Here is a 21951-nt window from a genome sequence, read left to right as displayed (position 1 = left end):
TATGACCATAAAGAAACTGAAATTCAGACAAAAATTATTCTTGTTGGAGACACTCACTGGGCCACCGTGAACTGGAATGAAATATGTGCTGGGACACAGAGATGGGACAGGGCTCACAGTTTCTGCTCTGTGCACCCACGGGTGGTAACCAAGGCCCCATGGCATTCTCTCATGGCTCCTACGCACCTGCTTGTAAGCCCCACAGCCTTGCTCTGTGCTGTGCTCTGGTGCAGGTGAGGCTCAACCTGGAGCTCCAGTGCCAGGTAGCCGGAGGCAACCCAGCTGGAGCATCTCTGAAAGCCTCCTTTCTTCCTGGCACCGGGGAGGGGCTTGGCCCAGAGTGGTGGATCTTCTCTGTTTTGACACCAGGTCCCAACACATGCCACCTCCCCTGAAGGGGTGCATTTCTTACACCTCTGTCTCCATACACAGCTCGCCTGGGAATGACCTGCAAAGCTGAGGCCAGACTCTTAGGTGCCCTTTGATAGGAAGCAGGCTGCATGCAGAAATCCCTTCTGTGACCTCTGTCCTGTGAAGCCGACCCCCTTGCAGTCTTGGGAAAGTGTCCCCATTCTCCAGGGTGAGGGGGCTGCCAGAACAGGTTTTAGCACAAAGCTGCTACAAGTGAACTCCATTAAAGAGGAAGGACTCTATGGGAAGCTGAGTGCACTCTCCTTGGGCTTAACAAAATCAGGTGAATTGGGAAATTTAAGTGACTTTTTAAAAATTAGACATACTCTAGATATCTACTAAGTTCATTTGTTCAAAAGTTTGATTCAGTTCTAATATTTCATTGTTGGTTTGTCTAATTTATCTATTTGTGACAGTGGGGTATTGAGGTCTCCCATTATAACTGTTATTAGATTTTTCACGTCCATTAATAATTTATACAACCCATCTAAAGTGTGGGTGGTGGGTATGATTCACTCTTTTCTTCTCAATACATCAGCAATTTTCCGGTTCTTTTTTTTTTTTTTTTGGTACTGGGGATTGAACTCATGACCTTGTGCTTGCCAGACAGGCATTTATGCCACTGAGTTAAATTCCTAGCCCCCTAATTTCCCAGTTTTATTTTTCCTGAGAAACTGTTAACAGGCAAGGTTATTGGGTGTGAGGTTACTACAATATCATAAGGAAGAATCACTGTCAGATCACTGTCTGGCTGTATCCTGAATGGATACAGTGGCACCTTGGTTCATGAACTTAATTTGTTCCACAACTGTGGGGAAAATGGTCGCATTCATGTTCATGCAAAAAAGATGGCCATGGTCATGTTTGTCACCTGATGCAGAGTAGGCAAACACTGTAATTCCTTTGTAATCCCAGGACTCTGGGGGCTGAGACAGGAGGACCGCAAGCCCAGCCTGGGTACCTTAGTAAGCAATAACTTGTCTCAAAGTAATAAGATTTTAAAAAGGGCTGGAGATGTAGCTCAATGCAAAGGCTCTGGGTTCACTGCCTAGCATGGGGAAAAGAAAGATATCAGATGTTTGTTCAGTGAACAGAGTGGCCTTTTTAATGAGAATGGTGGAGTCAGAGGTCAGTTCTACCTTGGACACTTATTCAGAGGGGGACAGAAGAAAAAGCCCTGTCACTAAGGTCAGCTGAGCAGGCCAGTGGTGCCAGGCAGAGCTGACCCACTACCTGTGGGGACCCACCTCATCACGTTGTCGTCGATCTGTGTCAGGGACGTTGCCGTGTAGAGTCGACTCAAATCTGTATCCTCCAAGCTCTGGGGCTTCTTAACGTGGTCTCCAAAGAGAGCTTGCCTAGTGCAAGACACAGAAGTAAAAAGTGACTCAGTCACAGGCAGAAGGGAAGCCAAGGCAGAAGGGCCTGGACCAGTGGCAAGCCAGGAGAGGGCTCTCTCCAGCAGGACCCAGCCTGTGGTGGCTGAAAACAGAGCCCTGCAGCCTGTAGGACAATGTCTGGTGTCCTGGGGACTGCAGCAAGATGGACCCCAGATCTCACTTTCCTTCCCAGGGACATGCAGACAAACTAAAGGCTGGGCTCAAAGCTGGCTGAATGTTACACAGGGGAGGGGGCCTCAGCAGGAGCTCCATGGTGGGCAGTGGGCCACTGGGAGATCATCTTTATACTGGTACTGAGGCACACCCCCTCTCCCCAGTAAACCCCCTACCTCCTTTCCCTTTATGAGTTGTTGTTACTCAAGGAGGAAGACAGTGTCTAACCTGTTAACATTTGGGAAATGGCTCTCCAAAGTGTTAACTAAAAGGGACCTCTCTCATACCCTGAAATCCATGGATGCTCTAGTCCCTTTTATAAAATGGTATAGGGTTTGTTCTTTCTATTTAAAGAGATGAGGTACTGCTATGTTGCCCAGATTGGCCTCTAACTCCTTGGCTCAAGAGATGCTCCTGCCTCAGTGTCCCGAATAGTAAGGATTACAGGTACCCAGGCCACTGTGGCTGGCTTTAGAATCTGTATATGACCCATGCCATCCTCCTGTGTACTTGAAATTGTCTCTGCTATGCTGGATTAACAGGAAAAAAAATCTCTGTATGTTCAGGACAAAACCTGTGTATGCTGAAGCCACGGTACAGAGGCCAGATGAACCCAGGATGTGGTCCTGTCCTGCAGAGGACGATCCATCCCAACAGGATGACAGTCAGGCTGAAGGGGGCACTGCACACCGTGCTACCAGTGTGCAGCCTTGGGCACAGGGCTGAGCCAGGTGTGGCTCCTGGGCGGGAAAGATCACTGTGGAGACTCAGTGTTCTGGGATCCATTCACAAGCTCTCCAAGACTAGAGGGATATGTGGTTTTTCCCACTTGCTTTTCCCCATGACTGTCTGTCTGATCTATCTATCTTTTATTTATCTATGGGACAGATTTTATAATAAGTTTCCTGAACATTTCTGAGTGTTTGGTTTTCTGTAAGAAATTTGAAAAGAAAAAAAAAGCTAAATATACTCGTGGTACACTTTCTTTGTTAAGAATGATGAATCTTCTGGACCATTTTTTTTTTCACTATGGAGTTCAGACTGGCCTTAAACTTACTTTGTAGCACCAGCTGGCCTGAACTCACAACAATCTTCCCGGCCCAGACTCTCAAATGCTGGGATTACGGGCTTGTGTCACTACATCCGGCTTTTGGGACCATTTAGCAGCAAGACTGGGTCTTTAGGACAATACTCATCTTTGAGAGGAGTCAGTCTATTCTGGAGCTGCAGACAGAGGGCTTGGATTCAGTATCCATGGCCCAGGTTCTCCCATTCTGGCTCCATGACCTCCACAGACCCCTTGGCCCATGCCAACCTCAGCTGAGCCAAGCCCAACTCTGCCCAGCACAATCCAGCTCAAACCACGTGAGCCAAGGGGACAGCCGATTGTCAGAGCCCAGGGGACACGTCTCCCTCTGTTCTTCATCCACATCATGACCCACGGACATGCCTGGCAGCCGGAGAAGGTGCCCGTGCCCCAACCCACAGGAAGCCTCAGCTCGGGTGCATGCTGGGCTGGGCAGTACCACACGTTCTCTGAATCATCGAAACAAAGAGACTAAGAGTCAAGTGTGGTGGCATCCCAGCTACTGGGGAGTAGGAGATGGCTTTTGAGCCCAGGAGATGAAGGCCAGGCTCAATTAAAAAAAAAGAAAGAAAGAAAAGTAAAATGATTTAGGCAGACTTTTTTTCCTAAGGGAGTGTATTGTATGAATGCTCCAACGTGCCACACTCTAAAGAGAGAAACCAAAACACGTCCAGACCCTGCAAGAATTCCCAAGACGTGCGAGTCACACGGAGGAAGCCACAGAAAAGCAGCCTGGTGCTGGTAACGCAGATCCAAGAGGCGCCTTAACAAGTGGTTGCGCGTTTCAGTTGCCCAGGTTTTTTGTGTTTGTTTGTTGAAACAGGGTCTCGCTATGTAGTACAGGTTGGACTTGAATTCACTATTTAGCCCAGGCTGGCCTTGAACTTGTGGTGATCCTTGTGCCTCAGACTCCTTGTGCTGGGATTACAGGTGTGCACCACCACGCCCAGTTCAGATTGGGTCTTTTATTTGGAGCTGGGGCCTAATTTTTTTCAGTTCTTTATACATTCTACATATTAGTCCTGTCTGAGGAACAGCTGGCAAACATTTTTCTCATTCTGTAGCTTGCCTCTATAGCAGCACAATATAAAACAGCTCTACCTCGGAAGGGGCCTGTATGTCTATGAACAGATCAGTGGATTAAAAAAATGTGATGTTGATGCTGGGACTGGGAGGGGCTGAGCAAGGAGCCATGCAAGCCACGTGGGGTCCAGAAGAGAAAAGGCAGAGCCTCCCATGAGCCTACTGGTGTGCAGGCTGAGAATCACCCACAACCCCCCACTCCCACCTCGCAAGCAACCAAAGTACAAAAAGAGCTACATGCTTATTGTTTGGTTGATTCTGAAGGCCTGGGGCCCTCGGTCTGAGCATTTCTTGGGAGGATGACAGTATGCAATATAGCAAACATGGGGGATCTCCTTCTGCCTTGGAAGTTCAATATTGTTGTCATTGTTTTGTTCTGATTAATTGTTTTGCTTTATTCAATATTCTGTTTTGATTGGTTTTATTCTGTTTTGGTTTGATTTGATTTTGCTATACATGACAGAATGGACAACTATTGTGAAGGTAACAAGATACACTATGGTAGCTATTGTTTTCCTAGTATCCTGCTTTGAAGTTCTCTACCAATTTTGCTGCTTTGTTTTGATTGGCTTTATTCTGTTTTGTTTTGTTCAATTTTATTATCTTTAAAAGAAAAAGAAAATGTGATGTTTATACAAAATGGAGTACTGGTCTGCCATAAACAAGGATAAAGTTGAGTCATTGGTAGGAAAATGGATCCACCTTGAGACCATAATGTTAAGTGAACTAAATCAGACATATAAGCTTAAATATCACATAGTTTCTCTTATTTAAGAACCCAAAATATAAATTAAAAACAAAATAAAAGAATATGAATGAAATAAGGAGAACAGATGAAATAAGGAGATAGATCTTTTGGAAAAGGGAAGAGGACCAACAGAAGGAGGGGGAATGGAGGAGAGAGGATGTAAAAGCAGTTAAAATGTGTTATATACATGTACCAATGCCCATGAGGAATATAATCAGTATGGACTGTAAGCATGTACTAATGAAAATAAAAATTGAAAAAAAACTAAACCAAAACAAAACAAAGAAACACAACACAGAATGGACTGAGAGTGAGGCAGTTTGAGCCCAGCCTGGGCAACTCTGTGACTCTGCAAAGCCCTGGCTGACACTAAGAACTAAGAAGGGCTGGCGACATAGCTCAGTGTGACAGTCTGGGCTCAGTCCTGTGGACCACGCGTGCACGCACGCACGTATAACAAATAAGAAAGGGCTGGGCTGTGAGCAGAGCTGCAGGGAAGGGCACAGAGCGGTGGGTAGAGGCTGGGTGCAGGAGCTGCCCCGTGACCCGGGCCGGTGGGAGGGGCAGGGAGGGCAGTGGCAGCAAAGGCACTGTGATGGAAACCAGCGCTGACAGTTGCGTCCTGTTCTGAGACTGACAGGCGGGTCTGTGGAGGGCGGAGGGCAGGACAGGCAGGACAGGGTGGCCAATGAGCGGTGGCTCAAGGCTCTGGCAGGTGGGTGCTGGTGCTCTGCTCTGGGGCCCCTGTCAGAACCCCAAGGGCCAGCCAAGGCCATCCTGATGCCCTGCACAGAGCACGCTGGGAGGGGGGTCACCTTGACAAGGACAGGCCACCTCAGTCACTCATGGGGTGAAGGAGGTCTCCTGTCTGGGCTCACTGGGAATTACCAATGCAGAGGGTGACAGGGCCACTGGTAGCTTAGGACAAATTTGCTCCTGACCAAGTCACCAGTGGGGTCAGCAGTGTCTGAGCTACCCGTCCTTTTGCTATGAGAGTAGGAGTTCTGGCTCGTGGTGACTGTGAGCCTGTGTCCCCTGCGAGGGACGGGAGGGCCGTACCTGTGTGAGAGGATGATCTTCTTCATGTTGTCGGCCATGAGGAAGTTGTAGAAGCGCCGGCACTGGTCCCACTGCATGAAGGTCTCCTGGGCTCTGGAAGAACCACGGTGAGGGGAGAGGGTTGGCGTGGAGGCTCCCCAAGGGCCTGTGGGGACAGCACGGCTCTCTGCTCCCTGGCCCCACCCCGATGGCACTGCCACCGGGGCTCTGACTACAGAAACCTCCTCCTCACCGCCCAGCTGACCCGCTCCGCCCGCCTGGCCTCTCCTGGTCACAGAGCCAGCCGCAGGCTGCTGCTGCTCGTACTCCAACCCTTCCTCCACGAGGCTGCTGGCGCAGGGAAACGTAAAGAGAATTGCGGCTGCTGACAGAGGCAAAGGAAAAGCACAGAATTTAACCTCCTTCAAATCAGCCTTCCTGTCCATTCTCCTGAGGACACTGAAGGGGCAGGGACACAGGAGCAGTGGCTGGCAGGGTGCTGGGGTGTCTTTCTGCCACTGGGCTGTACCTGCCACAAGGGTCAGCCTCGACCTTCCTGTGGTGGCACGGGGAGGTAAGTGCATCGTTTATTCCACACCACAGCCAGCCTTGTCTACAGACCTCCATGTCTGGGGTGACAGTCTGATTCTCAGCCATTCTTGCCCCCCCAGTCTCATGTGTCCCTTTGCCTCACCTCACCTAAGCAGGTCCCACTAAGCCCCTCTGCCCTATCCATGAAAGATCCAGCTCAATAAACTGGACTCAGACTCTCCTTTGGTGTTACTCTAGCAGATCCTGCCTGGAACCCCCAGATTTTGGCTGGTGCTGTGTTCTCTACTGGGTCATCATCATTTACCTAGCTAGGATCCTGCTGGCAGGGTGGGCGTGGTGAGGGAGAGCTGGCCAGCAGGCCAAGGTGACCGTGGTCTCGAGCCTGGCCTTCCTTCTTGTGGAAAAGGTCAGAAGATAGATGACCCTGGGCTTGGCATGCCCTGTACCTCAGGGGATGGTGGCATCTGCCTGGGACTCAGGGGTCTGACTAAGAAGGGGTAGATGATGGCAGTCAGGGAGAGTACTGGGAAGCAGCTGTGATGGCACAAGGTATCGTGACAGACAGACTTCGCGTGTGATGGGCACAGGAGAACAGCGGTGAGTTGGGGAGGGAGAGGGGAGCTCTGCAGAGGGGAGGGGACAAAGGACACTGGAGCCGCAGGGGCTAAATGCCTGTGGGTGGGACATAAGGAGAATGTGAAAGACCTCAGAGGTGTCGGGGAGGCTGCTTGAGACAGAAAGGACCCTGTGACAGAGTCCAGGTGGTCCCATGGTCAGAATAAGGTCACCTTTCAGGAGAGGCACAACAGAGCTACATGGTAAGAAGGCAGAGACCCAAGGCACCCAAACAGCCCAGGGGAAAACATGCAAAGAACAACTGGGTGAGAGCTGGCAGGTCAGGTGGGAGAAACAAATTTTACATCTGAGATGCAAATCACAAGATGGGCACCGGGGCCAAGTGCTCGACTTGCTTCTGTGTTCTCCACGAGAGAAGGGACGGCAGGAGCTGCTCCCCAGGCCACCTGATGTGGTGGCTGCAGAAACGAGCCCTGTAAGAGGCCCTGTCAGAGGAGGGATGGCTTTGTGTGACCGAAAGGGAACCCTTGTTGGTAGGGAGGCAGGTTTCAAAAATGACAGAAAGGACTGCGATACCTCTGGGAGGCAGGAAGCTCTCAAAAAGCAATGCTGCCACTGAGGTCACCAAGGACAAGAGGGGAGCACCCCCAAAGCCAGTGTGCTTTCACTACCATCTACCTGTCTATTACCAAAATAAAGTTCTCTGATGGTGTCTTCACCACGCCTAACCATAGTAAGTAATAACAAAATAGTATTCTGAATGATTTCACAGCCATTTGTTTTGAACTGTTAAAAATAATTTTAGAGGGGCCAGGCATAAGTACCCGAAAGACCTCAGAGGTGTTGGGGAGACTGCTTGAGACAGAAAGGACCCTGTGACAGAGACCACATGGCTCTATGCCACACAGCTCAGTGGCATAAGTGCCTGCCTGGCAAGTGCGAGGTCATGAGTTTGACTCCTGATACCACCCCATATTCCCCCCCAAAATTTTTAGGTGTAGTGGCACACACCTATATTCCCCGAACTCTGGGAGGCTGAGGCAGGAGGACCCCAAATTCAAGCTTACATGTAAAATTTAGCTGCTTAGTGAGACCTTGTCTCAAAAAATAAAAATAGGAATGTAGCTCAGTGCAAAGGCCCTGGGTTCAATCCTCACTAGTGAAAAAACAATTTTAAAAGATGTTATAATAAAAAAAAAAGATGTTATAATCACTAAGAAAAGAGTCCAAACAAACAGGTATTTACAATTCTGTGCAGAGCAACTGGGCAAAGAAAAGCTGAGCCGACCCTTGCTGTGCTGGATGCTGCTCAGAGAAAGATCCATCTTCCAGCTCCTCGTCTTTGCAAAATGAGGAGACTATATACTAGTGAGGGATTAAAGTCAGCAGAGGGGAAGTGGGATCTGCCTCATGTGATGCCCAGATGAATTAAAATCTCCTGGCCCTCATAGATCACATCTCAAGCACTGACGCAGAGCCAGCCAGCAGCCCTGCTGCACTGTCTGAGGACACATGCAGAGCAGCTCCGCACCCCAGGGAGGGACCAGCATGGCTCTAACATCCCAACAGCGGGCAGGCAGCAAGGACACTGGGACTTCAGATCGGTGACAAACGTGGGGGACGTGGATCGAGGTGATATTAAAAGATACCCGGCAAGTAATATGCTAAAGAAACCTTAAAATTAAAGTCCATTAAGTATTTTCCCAAAATGTTACATCACCACTGTGGAAGGTATTTTCACTTGGATGAGCAGGGCTCTGCCCAAGTACAACTGCAGTTTGGAAACACAGTAGTAAAAACTTACTATAAAATTACCATTTTCTTAACCAGATCACTCACCTTATTGTGCAATAGGTCTTGAAAATATTTTTAAATTTGCAGACCTGAAACTCTCTTTACCCATTAAACAATAATGCTTCATTTCTTCCTTCCTACAGTCTTATTTATTTATTTATTTATTTATTTATTTATGGTTTTTTGAGACAGGATCTCACTGTGTAGTTCAGGCTACATACTGAACTCAGCACGTAGCCCTGGCTGGTAATCCTCCTGCGTTAGCCTCAGAGCACTGGGATTACAGGGGTGTGCTGCCATGCCTCACTACATCGTATTTTTAAATAGCTGTAATCTTCATATACAAAATCTGCCACGTTCTGCATTTTTCTTGATGTTTTAAAATGAAAGCTGCCTTGCTGGGGACCGTGGTGCATGTGTGTAATCCCAGGTACTCCGGAGCCAAGTTCAAGGCCACCTGGGCAAGTGAGTGAGACCCTGTCACAAAAAATTAAAAAGGGCTGGGGGTATAGCTCAGTGGTAGAGTGCTAGCATTTATGAAGCTCTGGATTTGAGTTCACCAAACAAAGAAATAAACAAAGCTGCCTCGACTTCCCCCGACTTTGGTACATCATGATTTCCTCATCTCCTGAATGCAGGACGTGTAGATTATTTCTAACTTGGTGCTGGCAAAATCAAGAACAGCCCAGGTCTCAGGGATGGGGATGCACAGACAGACATATGGGCGATCCTAGGCAAGCCACTGTCACAGGACAGGGCTGGTGGCTTTGAGAAGGGACAGTGGAGCCTGGGAACCCTAGAGACTCAGGCTCTGGGTTGACCACAGGGTGCCTTCTGGGACAGATGCCACTGCGGAGAGGACACTGTGACCCACTGGTCCACCCCGGGAGTGAGAGCAGAAGGAAACCACACTACTAGGGGCCACCCAAACCCAGCTGGACCTTGTTATCCACCGGATGGCAGGACGGGGCGGGAGATGGGGCTCACACTAGGGACCAGGCCACCTGCCAACCTCCCTCTTCTTTAGAATATTTTCCCTTAGAATGTCTTTTACAGGGATGGATTAGAATCAAAGCCTCTGTTTTTTCTGATTAAAAAAAAAATCAATGAGCCTGTCACAGCACTAAGGGCAAAGCATCCGGCGGTGGAAAAGCTAAACTGATTCTTCAGTTGGAGTTCTGCCTGCAGAGTTTTACTTAAACTCAGCCATTTTTCCGCTTTTGGTTCCAATACCAAATTACTGATTGTTCCACGTGATTTTACAGCTCTTGGTTATACCTGCAGATGTGAGGAAGGCACCGTCCACCCAGGGACTTTCGGAGTGTAACACTGCCCTTGTCACACACTCACCCACAGGAGCGGGAATGTGCACATGTGGTGGTAACACAACCCTGCCTCTGCCTGTGGAGGGATGCCCTGATGGAGACATTGGGACATGAAGGTGACACTGACGTACCCAGCCAGGAGCATTCCTTGATTTCCTTAGCACCCACTCAGCTAGTGTGCCATCTATTGCTAACTGGTGTCTGCTGGTTTGAGGCTTTCTGAAATCATTCTATTGTCATAAAATGCTGTGAGGTCCTCAGACACTATCTACCCTTCTTTATCAATCAAACTGCTTTTATTTGATGAGTACTGTAATCCCAATTCTGCATTACAGGATTTGTGAGGCCTCCTTGGGTAAGATGCATTGGTTTTATCTGAAACAGACCAGCAACGCTTCTCTTCCCTCTTTGTAAGCTGTGTGTGGGCAGAGAGCTCCCGTGTTTTGCTCTGGAATGTGCCGGGTACCTCAGGGGACATCTAGTGGCACGAACCAGGGACTGAATTTGTCTTCAGTCAGCCTGGCCCCACTGCATTTTTCTCTCCAGCTGTGTCTGGTCACCACTCAGTGGATGAATTTATAGTGGGTGAATTTATTTTAGCAGGGTTCTTCATAATGATGTTTTAAGCATTAAACCAGAGACTTCAGCTGTGTCTGCCCACACCCATCCCGGGGCTGGCTGGCAGCTGTTCCTGCTGAAGGGACACGTTAGTCTGCAGACACTGTGTCATTCATCAGGGCCCAGCACACGGCCCCGTGTGAGCTAGTGTGGCAGGAGCCAGACTTTGCTAACTACAGCAAGCAGGTGATGGTTTCCCAGGAGCCTTTAGCAGGCTCTTGGGGGAAGGTGAGCTACAGGGTGAGAAGCCAGAGGGCAGTGTTTCTGGGCAGGGCCTCTCTGGACTTAGCTAGCAGGAATTTACCAATAGTATGAGGTCCAGGCCTCACAGACACACCTGGGTCGCCGTCACCCAGTGCTGAAATGGCTCATCACCCTCAGGTGGTGGCCGAAGGAAAAAGGTGATACTGTTAATTTAAATCCATGCAGCAGATCTGGTTAACAGGCTGCAGGACTTGCGCCCAGGAAGATCAGTGTGCACGGCATAGTGTCTCTCAGTGGCCACAGGTGCCCGTGTGACCTTAGTTGGAAGGTTAATTCCCCATTCTTACTCGACAGGATTGATGGACGAGAGCTAGTTTCATATATGAAGCTCTTTGAGGCTTCAGGAAGAGGCAATGTGAACTATGTCTGCAAAACACACAGCGCCTCAGGTTCTAGTTTCCTAACTTGAGTTTTCTCTGCCTTGCAAGACCTTCATTTGCAAACCATGCTGCTCATGTGCCCTTTCCAACAGCAGATGGCGCCAATGGAGCAAAATAAAATGAATCTGTTGTCATTTTGGGATTTTGCGCATGGAGGTAGGGAGAAAAAAAGAAGGAAAACAAACTTGTCCTGCATCCTCCTATTTATCAGATTCGGGGCTCACTAAACAGAGTGTCAGCGTTCATAGTGAGTTCACAGCAGTTGACTTAGGAAGGGAATTCGGTGATTCCCATTTAATAGGTGACAGATTGCCGAAAATTGGACCAGCTGTCAGGTGACGCAGAGCTCCTGGCTCCTCCAGGCCGTGCCCTCCAGGGCCTTTGGGAGGCTGGCCCCTTGCTCTCCTCTTTCGCATCCCAGTGGCTGGGAGGACAGGACAGGACTTTGGTTATCTCCGATTCCATATGGCTATGAATTGGAAAGTGAGTATCTCTAGTCAAAACAAGAGAGGAGACGGTGTCCTTTCAGCTGGCTCCTGATAGTGACATGGGAAGGTTCCCAAAAGGAGAACTGGGTTTAACCTAGTCCTGGAACACTGTGGCAGGAGACAGCCCAGTGACTGGGAAAGATGGCTGAACATCAGAAGTTAGCTGTGAAGGGTATGCAAAAAGCAGATTCTCAGGCCCCAGGCCCCAGGAGTTAGACTCTCCAGATGTAAGGCCTCCCAAACTGAACTTATTTATATTCTAACAAGCTTCCTCCAATGATTCTTTTTTTTTTTTTTTTTTCTTTTTTCCCTTCAATGATTCTTAATGAGACAGTCATCAGTTCACCAGCCTGGTTGCACTGCACTAATCTAATCCATGTCCTTCATTTGAGTCAGTGACAATGACAAGGGTAATGACTGACAGTCATTCTAGCTACCAGCCACTGTTCCGGTATCTCACCTACATTAATTCATTCAGCCCACATAAATAGTGCTGTTGTCCCATACTGCAGAGGAGGAAAACTGAAACCCGGTCCTTGGCCCTAGAGTGAGGAAAGGTTTCAGAAGGCCATTTCTCATGCGTATTTTGGGTATATTCAGATCTTTTTTGGGGGCAGCTTTACGTCTTGATGGCAGAGAATGATTTCTGGATCCACATTTGCTTTTTGGTTGTGTTGGCTTCAAATGCCAGTATCATGTATCTTTAGGAATCCTGCAGATAGCCTCTGTCCAGCAGAAAGTGATGATGACTTGAACCACGGCATGAAAGATATTGGTCTTATTGATTGCACCTTCTGTTTGACCCCCGATTGTATCCATAAAGGAAGTTTGCTATACTTTCTCAACAAACTTTGGATTCTTCACAAGATCTGTGAGAATTAGTCATACTCATTTGTAACACAGGAGGCCTTACTACGAAGAGTTATACAGGAAAACTGTGGATGTATCTGAACAGTCCAGAGAGGGGTGTATGTGAGTGTGATGACTCAAGCGACTGGGGTCTTATCGGTGTAGTGACAGGGGAGCCAGAGCAGGTGCCATGTTCTGCTGAGACTCGTCCTGCAGGGCTCTGTGGGCTAGAGACCAAGGGAGGAGAAACCTTTCCCTGGGAGGTCCACTCCTCTGAGAGGGTGCAGGGGATGCCTACGAGAGACGAGTCCTTGAAGGTGAGGGTGATGATTAAATGACTTCCACAGACCCCTTCAGAGGCCTCTGAGCCTTGAGAGGGACAGGATCATAAGGCCCCGTGCTTAGACCCTGGCTTGCTGGCCACGTGTTCTCTCATCAGCCCACCGTCCTGCCTGCGTGCTCCTGAAGCTCAGACACATTAAGTCCCTTCACAGAGATTCCCTAGGGAAGCAGCAGCTATTAAGCTGGCTTTGGCAGATCCGACTATAGACATGGTCCTACTGCAGCTGCTTGCCCAGGCTGACATGACAATTTCAATGTATGATGCAAAAGCAACACCAGGTGAGTCCAAGACTCGGGAAATTGTGTTTTGTCTGCAGTAGTATTCCCTGTGCCTGCATCTGGTGTGTTGGGACATCTCAACAAAACGCACGCGACCTGGAGGACCTGACGGAAGAAAGCAGCGTGCAGGACAGAGATGACTCACCTTAGCGCGCTGTACCCCTGGCACACACTCACGCAGCACAGGACCTTCTCCTGGTTTGCCTGGGTCTCCCCCAAGTACTTGCACACAATGTTGCCCCCCAAGCTGAAGCCCACGACGACCAGCTGGGTCAGGGGGTACGTCTTCTTGATGTAGTTCACCATGGCTCCGAATTCCCACGTGCAGCCTGTAGACAGAAGGGTGTCATCACTCAGTCATTTCGGGGCAACAAACACTGGAGAAAATGTATGCTAGAGAGTTAGTAAACAGGTAAGAGAAATGCATTCTGATATATGTGTGTCTGTGTTGACAGAGAGGCAGAGAGACAGAGACAGACACTGCTCTTTGTCTAGAGTTCCCAGATGCCTTACTGTTAGAGGAAACTGGGCAAAAGCAGTGCCCAAGAGTGGAGGTACCATGTGTCAAATAAGTGTACAATGTTCCTTTGAACGTGGCTCAGCAGAAACCTGCTTGGATACTCATGGGCATCGGTCTGTATATGCAGGGTGTGCGTGAGCATCTATGTTCACAGATATAAAGAGAAGCAAGAGCAAACCCCTTTGAGATCAGCAACTCGGGTGGAATGCTATATCCATGTGTACAATGATTCAAGGCACCAAGAAAGGTATGAAGGGGGTGGGATTTACAGGGACCTCTTATCAGTGTTGAGAACAGAATGGAAGATAAACTTTCAGTCTAGAGGATGACCAGGATGCCCTCTGGGCTTAGGGCACCGTGTTCCCGGTGATGTGGGAACAGGATACCCGGAGAGCAGATCCATTCAGAAATACTTGGAGCATCTCCATGGAGGGTGTCTGGGCCTGTTAGCCCAGGAGGGAGGATCTTGGCTGGTGAGCGGGCAGCTGTTGGAGCTGGGCCGTCTCAGTAGCTCTGCTAAGAGGAGAGGCCGATGGCCACACAGGTGAGGGCGTTCACTGCATCCTTCCAGGTCCAACCCCAGAGCACAGGGAGGTAACAGAGTAAAATCGTGAGGTGGGACCTGGACACCAGCTCATTGGCCTTGATATCCCTAACAGATGGTAACAGCTCCCTCCATAGCCAGCAAGCCCTCGGGGACACTATCATTGCAGCAGAGCTCCAGACACCTGTGTCCCTTTTGTCATCCACAGCTCAAGACAGGCCAGGATGACAGCATGGACCAATAGGACAGGGTGGGAGAGATGGCCTTATCCCTAGAGAAGCTGATTCCATGAACTGCAGGCCAGGCCCCAGAATCCGTTCTAAACACATTTTTGAGTTAGTAACCTATGTACATGGTACAAAACTCAAATGACATGAAAGATGTGATAAACAGTTTTCTATACTCTTTTTATGCCAGAAATAGGATATACATTGTTTAGTATCTTGCCTCACCCCTCTAAAATACGTCTTGAAAATCATTAGGTATCAATACATATAAAACTGCCTTAATGTATGCAAGTTTTTGAGACAGGTTTCCATATGTAGTTCAGGCTGGCCTTGAACTCACTATGTAGACAGGCTGGCCTGGAACTCTTGGTAGTTCTTCTACCTCAGTCTTCTGAGTACTCAGAATACTGGTGTGTGCCACCATATCCAGCTATTTTTATTTTTAAAGATGTATAACATACACACAGAAAAATGTGCTCTCAGTGATCTTTTACATATTTACACGAGGTTACCACTGTCCAGATGAGTACGCAGAACATTCTTAACCCCTCTGGAGGTCCCTCATGCTTCTTCCCAGACGATAACCTCCCTTCTTAATTTCCTGATCACAGAAAACCCCGGAGAGTTTCTGATAGCAAAGGATGCATAAGACTAAGGAAACCAGGGCCAAAAGCTGTCCCCTCCCAACACAGTGAGACCGAGGCAACACCTGAGATGGAAGAATGCTCCCTCTGCTGGGAGACCGCAGGGGACCAGCTCTCCCACCCCCTCCTCCTGGGTCTAGGGTGCAAGCCTCCAATAAAGACGAGGGATTCAGTACATTCTGACTTCTCAAGGGTCCCAGGGCTCTGACCTATTAACCATGGAATTGAAAAGTCAGACTTTTATCCTCACTTGGGTCACAGTCATCCCAGTTCCTCTTTCTAAAAAGGCAGCAATGGGAGGACGATGTAGCTCCAGTCAGTGCTGGGTTTCAGGTGGGAGCTGTGATAAAGAAGTAGAGGGCTCCAAATGCACCCAGCGGGGTCACAGATGCTCAGTCCCGCCACAAAGGAAAAGTCGGAAATGCCATCAGAGAGTCTGCTCACTCCCTCAGGTCAAAAGGAATCCTAAACCAGGGCCTTCAAGAAGCAGCCTGGCTGCATGCTCAGTGAAACTTCCCTGGGCTGCTGACTGGTCCCCATGTTCCCAATCTCCCCGTGATGACAAGCAACCCCCAGTGTGAGGACAATCTACATGGAAACAGGATGGGGCCTGGGAACGGGTACTTTCAATAAATACCCTGGACGACAGAACTTTTTACCTTGAGAGAACTTTGGAAAACACTGTTACCTTGGGAAAATTACCAAACTCTCTGCATCTGTTTTTTCATCTGTCAAATGGAGGTAATAACTGAGTATCTCACAGCTGTTTGGAGAACTGGGTAAGGTGAATATATAACATAGGAAGAGTTTCTTTTTTCCTTTAAAAATATAATTTACGTAAGCCCGTATTCACAGCAGCATTATGCACAATAGCCAAAAGGTGTAAGTAACCCGAATGTCCATCAACAGGTGAATGGGTAACACCACACGGCAGAGTCACACAAAGGAACAGATTTTAGGAGGAGGGAAATTCGGACACATGCTAAGCGTGGCTGAGCCTTGAGGACACTATGATAAGTAAAACACGCCATTTATAAAAAGATGGAGACTGTATAGATCTATCTGTATACATCAAATTCAGAAATGGAAAGCAGAGCGGTGGTCGCCAGGAGCTGAGGGAAGAGGCAGTTAGTCGTGTAGTAGTACAGCGTTCATTTCGTAAGATGAAAAAGAGTTCTGGAGACTGGCTACGTAGTGATGTCAGTGTGCTTAATACGACTGACCTGTACTACACGCTTGTAAATGGTTAAGGTGGAAAATTTTATATGTATTTTACTAGGATTTGAAACATCACTTAAATAAGGACTTGTAGCTTAATACCTGAGAGGGCCAATCTAAACTTCTAGATTTTTCTCCACAGAGAATCCTTCAATCTGAGGGTATTATAAAGCAATAACCACTCATACCTGGCCTTCTCCAAACTACAGGAATCAGAATGGGACGTAGGCGTGGGTTCTTCTAGGGCATCCCCGGGTGACTCCAATGTGAAGCTGGGCTGAGAACCTCTATCTAAAGAACAAGGCCGTACCAGCTCAGACCAAAGAGAAAGCATTTTCTGAGGCCCTGTCTTCCAACTTCAGACATCTCTAGACTTCTGCCCTTTCTACTTGCAGTAAGCGGCTTCCACAGCTGGGGGCGCTGCTCAGCCTTCTGGAAGCATCGGAGGCAGAACTCAGCCTGGAGGTGCTTTTCTGAACCGTTTGCCCAGAGCAAGGTTTCTTCTGCAAGGGGGCTCATCCCTGAGCCACATAACCAGGCACCTCTGCTAGATCCACACAGCACCAATCAAAACAAACTAAATCTTTACAACTGATTTCTGGTAATATCTCTAGAAAAGAGTGAATCAAAAAAGCACATCGAGTGAAATCTCATGTAACAATGATGCTTGCGAACAGTGGTCTTCCAAGTGCAGTCCCTGGAATTCCAGTTCTCACTGGCATCAGGTTTTCCTAACAACTGTTCAAAATGTGCATCATTCTGCTGGGAATTTAGCTCAGTGGCATAAATGCCCGCCTGGCAAGTGAGAGGTCTTGAGTTTGATCTCCGGTACCAAAAAACAAAACAAAACACCAAAACAAATCAAGAAACAAACAAAATGTGCAACTTCCGTCCCATTGCAGAATCAACCACTCAGGAGCTCTGGAGGTGGGGACACAGAGAGCTTGCAGGGCCCCAGAGCCTTTGATCCAGTGGGTCTGGGTGGACTCAGAATTTGGGAGAGGCTGGGGTAGCTGGCCCTCAGGCCTGATTTTTTAAAAATCCTTTGGCTTGGCAATTCCAATTTGGACAACTTTATATTGTGATATATATGTACATGTACACAAAGATGTATGCACAAGAACATTTCCTACAGGAAAGTTAGGAAAGTACCCACATTTCTATTCAACCAGGACTGGTTACAGGATAAGGCACAGCAGTCTTATCAGGGGACACGGAACAACCGAGTCATCTCACTGATGGGCAAAGCCAGGGGATGGCACTGTGTGGACAGCACAGTCTCATGTGTGTGCTTGGGTTTGAGCGGGATTATACATGTGCACATACCTGACTGAAGATTTGCCACAAAACTCTGGCGGGTGCTGACTTGCTGAGGGTACGTCCAGTGGGGAGAGAGACTGTTTCATTCGTTGTACCTTGGCGGGGGCGGGGGGGGGGGTGTGTTTGAATGTTTCTAAAATAAAAATCTTCAATTTTCATAGAAATAAAAATTTTCAATTTTCAAAAAAAATATTCAATACAAATCCTGCCAGTTAAAAAAAAATCTAGCATCTCCCTCAAAAAAAAAAAAAAAAAAGATTAACAACAAAAATAACTAAATCCTCACTTCACCATTTCTTTGGGTTTCCGCTAAATGTCGCCCTTCTTCGCTGATTACTAATCATCTTTACACCTTGCTGTAACATCAAGTGAGCCTCTACTAGATTAAAAACTCCACGAAGTAAAGATGCTCTTGGTCTTGCTCCCCAGTGGACCTGTAAGGTCAGCTGCTCAGTGGACACTCAGCCCCGCACCTAAATGAATGGATGTGCTGTGCTCCAGGCTCTCTGCTAAAAACTTCAACACAGACAAGCAAGCAGATTGAAAGACAGGCAGCCACTTGCCTTCCTTTCAAGTGAGCCAGTAAGAGTGCTGGACTTTGGATTCACATCTAACCTGTAAACCCAAGTCCTGTGCTTTATATCACAAATCTACATAAGTAACAGCACTTTGGGGGTCTACCATTTAACCAATAAGTCTCACTTTTTCCTCATCTGATTCCTGCTAGACCCATCCATGTATCTGTACTCTAGTTACAGCCTAATTACTTTGAGACCTGGCATAGGTGTTCAGATGTCACTGGGGCATTACAAAACTTGGATTCGCTACACCTCTGAGGAGTAATTACAGCTAATTGTGTGGAGGTACTCTGGGAGCCTCCACTTAATTAAATCCAAAAACATCTGATCTGGAGAAAAGGCCTGCCCCGCCTGACGCTGGATAAACTATTGAGTTTCCTATGAAGAGTTGCCACCTGTCTCTAGGGAAGGGAAGAGCAAAGATACGGATGGCTGCCTAGCTGCAGGATGGCGCTGGGTCTTCTGGGATCAACACCTGAGGTCAGTGACCAATACCCTCTGTGACTCTGACCCCCTACTTGTTCAACTAAATACTACAATAATCTGCTTTTTAATACTGGGGATTTTAATGAGGTTCTATGTATTTAATCCTTCTAGGATTAGTACCAATGACAAGATTAGATATCTAATCTTGCAGCAGCTTTTCAAAATAAGATGAAGACAGGCTGTCTTGGGAAGTCAACCTCCTCCTTTTTCTTCAAGCCCTTGCCTCCAAAAAAACAGAAAGAAAAAACCTGTAGAAAGCTACTATTTCAAAAGCCATTTTCCCAAATAACATTAGTGTGACTAAGTACACTAAAATACAGGGCCCAGAGACTTGGTGTTCCTTGTTCATGGAAACTTTGAGTCATCTCTGGATTCTCCATGCAGGGCCTGGGCCTGGCACTTGGTGGGTGTGCCTCAAAATGTTAAGGTGGATAAGAAGAGTGAATCATGAGGCACGAAAGCACACAGTATTGGTCAGCGTGACCATGCAGAGGACAGACACAAGTACATACCAAGTTTAATCCAAGATAAAATATGGCTAGGCTAATCTCATGGCTCAGGGACAGGCAGGTGGTGGCTGGTGGTGGCATGTGTCCAGCAGCCCCTGTTGCTTCACAGTAAAACACGTGAGTCATTTCTCAAAGCCTAGGGGGAAGCTACCGCTAAGCCGAGTCACTCAGGAAGAAAACAGCTGTAGAAATCAGGGAGTACATTAGTTCCTCCTGTCCCTCTACCTGAAACAAAATAAGCACTTTTAGCCCCCTTCCGCCAGGTATAAAAAGCATTCTGGTAGCTGAAGGCAAGCATTTGGATCCCATCCTGAAAGCTCAGACCCTCTGCTCTGGATAAGACCCCCCATCACATTCTCAGCAGGGTCTTGCTAGGCGTTTTACTAAGATGCCTGATCTCTTGCAGATTCACCACCTTCACATTCCAATTCTCTCTTCCTTTACTCCTCTCTTCTTCCTCCTTTCCCACTGTGTCTTATGCCAATGTAAGAACTGACTTTCACGCAGAGGCGACACGGTTCCTAACTGTCAGTCTGGAAACATGTCTGCAACTCCTGTCTTGGAACTGGGGTAGTCTCTACAGTGTATGTAAAATGGGTGAACACATTATCTGTGTTGGTTCGAGATGGACCTGGAGTTTATCTGCTGTTCTGAAGTGCAGTTCTGGTTCCTTTTACTCTCAAAATGTCCCTGGTGGGGTGCTAAATCACAGTCACCCTGGTACAGGTCCTCTCTCCTTTGCAAGACCAACGCACCGATCTCTAAACAAGGCAATGTTTTGTGGTCTTATTTTGAGATTCCACAAGGCATTTTACAAACGAAAACCTCCAGTGTTAAACTGGATTGGGCATTAAAGAGCTCCTCCTCCGAGCACCAAAACATGATGCTGTAATTTCAAGGATCTCCTCTCAGTATCATGTCTAAAGTGAGAAAGTCAAGAGTTTAGAGATAAGAGCCAATTTCACACTATTCAAATCTGTAAGAAAAATTAGTTTAAAGTATTTAAACTCATTTTCAATGCCAAAATTCCTCGGATTGGTGCTTTGTCAGAGAAGAATGCTAAATTCTTTGGAGGGTTGTGGTCCTCAGGGACTCAGCCAAAGTCACATTATTTTAATGCCTTTCACCTGGTACAAAAGACTTGTTAAAAAATCCTAGATTCCTTTCTCTCCTTGAATAAAGAATGAACTCATTAGACCTTTTATTGCTTGTCTTTAATGTTTGGGTCATAAGACTTCAAGATAAAATTTGGGGTCCAGAGGCCAGAATAATTACCAACTGGGAAATTCTGGCTTTTCAGCTCGTCCTATGACTGCTGGATTTCATCCAGCTACGATTTCTGTGAACATAAACACAGAACTGCCGGGGCTCAAAGCATTTAGCCAAAGACAGGCAGAAGGAGAACGCTTCCTGAATTTACTGGCCCCTGCAGTATTGCTGACAAAAGCACTCACATTCCCAACATTGCCAGAGTTAGAAAATCAATTAAGTCATAAAGAGTAAGCCAACATGTCTCCTGCGGCAGCCTTCCAACTAAAGATTAGGCTCTTTATAATAAATACACTTCAAAACCATCTTCGGGACTTCTCTGTCTTCCTTCTTTTCCAAGTGTTACTGATTGAACTCATTCACGTGGTAGGGATGGACACCTCGTTTAACCCCAACAATATCCTCTTTCAATAAGAAATGTAAAGGGGAGCCGGGGATACAGCTCAGTGGCACAGTGCCTGCCTGGCAAGCGCGAGGTCCTGAGTTTGATTGCCAGGAACCCTTCTCCCATCAAAAAATAAAGAAATTTAAAAGACAGTTTGATAAATCCCACCCTTGTGGGTGCTCCGAGTTATCCTAACAGACATTTTCAGGCTTGCTAGAACCTTGCCAGTGCTTAAAGAGTTAATACAAGGGCCAGGAATTTGCCTAGTATAAATGAGGCCCTGGGTTCAATCCCTAACACCAGGAAACAAAAAACAAAACAAGACAAAGAAAGAGGGCCATTCTGAATATGACACCAGTAGCTTTGAGTTGGAAGTGTGTGGCCCAACCAGATCTGATTGAGAGGCCCATTCTGAAGGTCAAGGTCACTCTGCTGGAAAACAAGCACTGTGTCATTCAAAATAACTACAGGGCCAACAACAGAGCCATAACCTAGGCCAAGCTCAAAAAACAAAAACAAAACCCAAAGAATTTTCTGCTAAAAAAACAGTGTCTCCAATTGGTCCCTGCAGAGTTCAACAGTTCCCGAGAGGTCAACTGTGAAGCCAATGTGGCGGTGAGGTCATTCACTGTTCAAGGAAAACTCTGCCTTTTCTCCTCCAATTAGGCTCACAGAAAACACAATGTTACAGTATGGGACCAATGCAGATGCTAATTATTGTCATTTTCTGGACATCTGCTTTTATCTTCCTGCCAGTTTTCCCAGCAGCCCCCCTCATCTCTCTCCCAGGTACTCAGTCCCCATCCACTGGTCCCCAAAACTCAGGCTCTTGTTCTGTGCTGCATAGGCCTTTCCTGAGCACAA

The 21951-nt window shown here is 47.5% G+C and overlaps 1 protein-coding gene across 1 annotated transcript in view; it reads right to left on the bottom strand.

Annotated features, from left to right (window-relative positions):
* Positions 1-21951, bottom strand: part of Abhd2 (abhydrolase domain containing 2, acylglycerol lipase) — a 103242-nt gene that overhangs the window by 9385 nt on the left and 71906 nt on the right. The window contains exons 6-8 of the mRNA XM_003475250.5: positions 13533-13716; positions 5942-6034; positions 1659-1769 (exon numbers count right to left, since the gene is read on the bottom strand). Coding sequence (XP_003475298.1) covers positions 1659-1769; positions 5942-6034; positions 13533-13716 — 388 coding nt within the window. The remainder of the gene's footprint in view (positions 1-1658; positions 1770-5941; positions 6035-13532; positions 13717-21951) is intronic.

Source organism: Cavia porcellus, unplaced genomic scaffold, assembly GCF_034190915.1.
Source record: "Cavia porcellus strain 051 isolate PalLab524CR breed Dunkin Hartley unplaced genomic scaffold, mCavPor4.1 scaffold_6, whole genome shotgun sequence".
Classification (NCBI taxonomy): domain Eukaryota; kingdom Metazoa; phylum Chordata; class Mammalia; order Rodentia; family Caviidae; genus Cavia; species Cavia porcellus.
This window is presented reverse-complemented; position numbering and strand designations above follow the sequence as displayed.